Source organism: Gavialis gangeticus, unplaced genomic scaffold (genome assembly GCF_001723915.1).
Source record: "Gavialis gangeticus isolate Ggan-Ray unplaced genomic scaffold, GavGan_comp1, whole genome shotgun sequence".
NCBI classification, from domain to species: domain Eukaryota; kingdom Metazoa; phylum Chordata; order Crocodylia; family Gavialidae; genus Gavialis; species Gavialis gangeticus.
The window spans coordinates 30,950,999-30,953,835 of NW_017728995.1; the positions used below are offsets into that span (position 1 = coordinate 30,950,999).

Consider the following 2,837-nt stretch of genomic DNA (forward strand, 5'->3'; position numbering starts at 1 on the left):
ACATTTAAAAGGGAAAATCCCTGCATTATGCTGGCTTGTAAAGGCTCCTGGAAGAAGGAAACACCCCTTCCTCCCTGCTCCCAACATGCGCCCTTTTTACAGGGACCCTCAGCTGCTGGAAATCAGCCCTGCTCCACTGACTGATACTCAGATCTGGTCCACTCAAGCATAACAACAAGAGACAGGACCCAACCCAGTGCCTTAATTTTCCCAGGAGGCCAATGATATTGGAAAAGAAAGAAAGATGTCTTGTGTTTTAGAGACAAAGGCAAAGTCGGCTCAATTCATGCTCAGTCTCTGTTAACACAAATTGACATTTGGTCAGTGAGGGGGTGCCTGTTTCCTGCAGGGGGCTATCTGATCCTACAATTCACCTTCTTTCCAGCTTCTGATAGAAGCAGTTTACTCAGCTTGTGTTTCTAAATAACATTTATTGGTCCAGAGGTGGGAGAAGGGTCCATGGCTGTGCCACCTGGTGACAGGGCCTGGTTAAGCCCATTTCCTGCATTACTAGAAAACTTCCTTTCAAAAGCCACACTCCAAACCAAGAAATGCAGAGCTTATCTTCCCTCTGGGTCTGCAGAAGCAAGCAGCAGAAACGGAGTCACTAAGGGGTGGCTATTCAAATCATAATAAAAAGCACCCAGCCCGCACTTCAAAGGAATTGGCCTTGATCGTTTCATCTCATGGGTCACCAAAATCTGAAAGAAATGACTTTTGTTTGCTTAAAATCCCAGGGAACCCCCCACCAGGTGTATCCCAAGTTATAACGGCTCTCAGTTCAACACTGAGTTCTTCATTGCTGCTACCACGAAAAGCTAGAACAGGACAGATTCTGCATCATAAGATGTGGGGATAATTAACTGCTATCTCTATGTTCAGGATAGAAGTCTTGTACCCTCTCACCTGACCCTTGGTATTTGCTAAAGACCAGCCCAAGTCTATTTGACAAGATCGGGTTCCTGCCAGGATTTCACAAGCAGATGCAACACCTTACTGTTTGAGCCAGCAGTAAAGAATGTGGTGCAGGGTATGGAAGTGTAAAGGAACCAGCTCCACTTGCACTTGACAGGCACACACAGAGGAAGTGACCTTGTGGAGGGGCAGTCGCTCGTGACCTCATGGAGGACCTTTGTGGCTTTCCTTCAGGAGGAAATGGGGGTCTCCTTCCCAAGCAGGAAAGCAGATTTTTCACTTTATGGGTTGTAAGACAACAGGAAGAGGGAGACAAAAGGGGATCGGCAGAGAAAGCTGCTGATGGGCCCATGCAGGACAGCAATGCAACTGGTGCAGGCATTTCCAATCACTGCTTATAATTCCCTGGTCCCTTTGCTGTTTCTGGAGCAAGGAGCAAGACTACGCACCTTCCTAAAGCATTGAGTGCCACCTCGCAGGCACGCTCAGTGTGAGGCCTGTCAGAAATCTCTGCTGCCTGGACTTCCCAAATCAGAGGGATGAAACTACAGCACAAACATTACCCGGCTAAATCTGGAGCTCTATGATGCACACTCAACCCCACTGCAGTCATGGGGATGGTGGTTGGGAAAGCTAGCTCAGAGCTAGGCACAGTGTCTTTCTTGGCTGATGGAGTCTCCTTGCATGGAGATGTCCCAGCCCTGAGCTCATAAACAAAGCCCTGGCTTTTGAAACAGGTTTCATACCGATTCCCTACACCAGAACCTGGGACCAAGGAAACAGCAACACATTAGCTGCGGGAGCGGCTTCTCCAAAGGGCATTTACTCCAACAGCTGGGGAGAGATAATTCTTTTAATGCTACTCAGCAATGTTGTTTCAGAATAAGTTATTAGAGACCGTGCAATCAGGTGCTTCTACCAGCTCTGCCCTACGCACGGCTGCTGGAATGATGCTGAATCCTGACAAGGTCCCTTCTTGTCTTAGCCCGTTGCAAAGACAGAAGGAGACGCATCCAATCAGATAGTCCCCGAAGCACTGTACGCAGCATATGCAGTGTGGTGTTGATAACCTCAGCTCGCCGTAGCCTGCCAGTGCAGCTCATTACAGGAAGCTGGCTGTGTCCTTCAGCAATGTGACAGGTGATTCCTGAGGAAAGGCGCTGTTCTCACTTCCTGTAGGACTGGCTGCCTGCAGAAGAGGAGCAGGAGAAAGGGGTTGTCAGTAAATACGCCTCAGTGTAGATAAGCTCCTACATATCAATAAGAGGGTTTAGGCACCTTGTCACAGTGGAATTTACAGCCCTGCGGTAGGCGTCCAGGCCCCCTACAGTGAACAGAAAGCTAGGTACATATGAATGGGGTCTGCAATTGCCAGCTGGTCAGCGGGAAGCCACCTAAAATGCCCAGCAGGAACTGCTGGTGAGGCATCTTGATGTCCTGTAGGGGTGTGCCTGCCTCCACTCATGCTCCACGACCATGACCCTTGTGTTGGACTTGGGCACCCACACCCCGTTCCTCAAGGACTGTGGAAGGAAGCGGTCATCCTTTCTTTTTAAGCCCAAATGAGGGTTGAGGTGGGAGGGCACTGCGCCAGGATGTGACAGACCTGGGTTCCCATCCTTGCCCCACTGAAATTCAATATGCGAGTGTGACGAACCACGTGGAACAAGGACTGGGCCCCATCTGCATTTTCCCACGTCTGTGCCCTGAGCTGCAGAATCATTCTGATAAAGGCCAGGCTATGCACGGTGTCACTGGAAAAGGAACTCACTTCAGATACCGTCCCCTAAGGGGCTTTGTGCGCCGTGTGTGCAAAGTACTCATCTTTCACACACTACAAACAGCCAGAATGGTGAATCCCAGCCTCCCCCCACCCCGGCCGGAGGCTTGGCCACATGGCCAACGCTTCCTTGTGTATGTGT

General features: G+C 50.1%; 1 protein-coding gene across 1 annotated transcript in view; it reads right to left on the bottom strand.

Moving 5' to 3' along the window:
• Positions 1-2,017: 2,017 nt before the first annotated feature.
• The window catches only part of ARMC9 (armadillo repeat containing 9), a 128,192-nt gene continuing 127,372 nt past the window's right edge, over positions 2,018-2,837 (bottom strand). Inside the window, exon 25 of the mRNA XM_019503435.1 lies at positions 2,018-2,104. Coding sequence (XP_019358980.1) covers positions 2,082-2,104 — 23 coding nt within the window. The 3' untranslated portion in view covers positions 2,018-2,081. The remainder of the gene's footprint in view (positions 2,105-2,837) is intronic.